The 203-nt window shown below is 54.2% G+C and overlaps 1 protein-coding gene across 1 annotated transcript in view; it reads right to left on the minus strand.

The window, feature by feature from the left end:
• Positions 1–111: 111 nt before the first annotated feature.
• Positions 112–203, minus strand: part of TEOVI_000032900 (uncharacterized protein) — a gene marked incomplete at both ends in the record, with an annotated part of 399 nt that continues 307 nt past the window's right edge. Inside the window, one exon of the mRNA XM_067221918.1 lies at positions 112–201. Coding sequence (XP_067078019.1) covers positions 112–201 — 90 coding nt within the window. The remainder of the gene's footprint in view (positions 202–203) is intronic.

Below are 203 nucleotides of genomic sequence, written 5' to 3' on the forward strand. Positions count from 1 at the left end.
CCGACAAGATGGGAGGCCCCCTTGTGCCACAGCGCAGCTGCCTTCGACGCGGTGTCGTCGTCTTCCATGAAAACGGTGAGTCCATTCAGTGGCCCTTGAAGCTCCGAAGATTCAGTATAGCACTGCGAAGCCTTCACCACTGTGAATCCACTTTCCATTGTCGTCGTCTGGCCATTTTCCAACATCTCTTTCACATACACCGC

Source organism: Trypanosoma equiperdum (assembly GCF_001457755.1).
Source record: "Trypanosoma equiperdum strain OVI genome assembly, contig: ctg_151, whole genome shotgun sequence".
Lineage (NCBI taxonomy): Eukaryota > Euglenozoa > Kinetoplastea > Trypanosomatida > Trypanosomatidae > Trypanosoma > Trypanosoma equiperdum.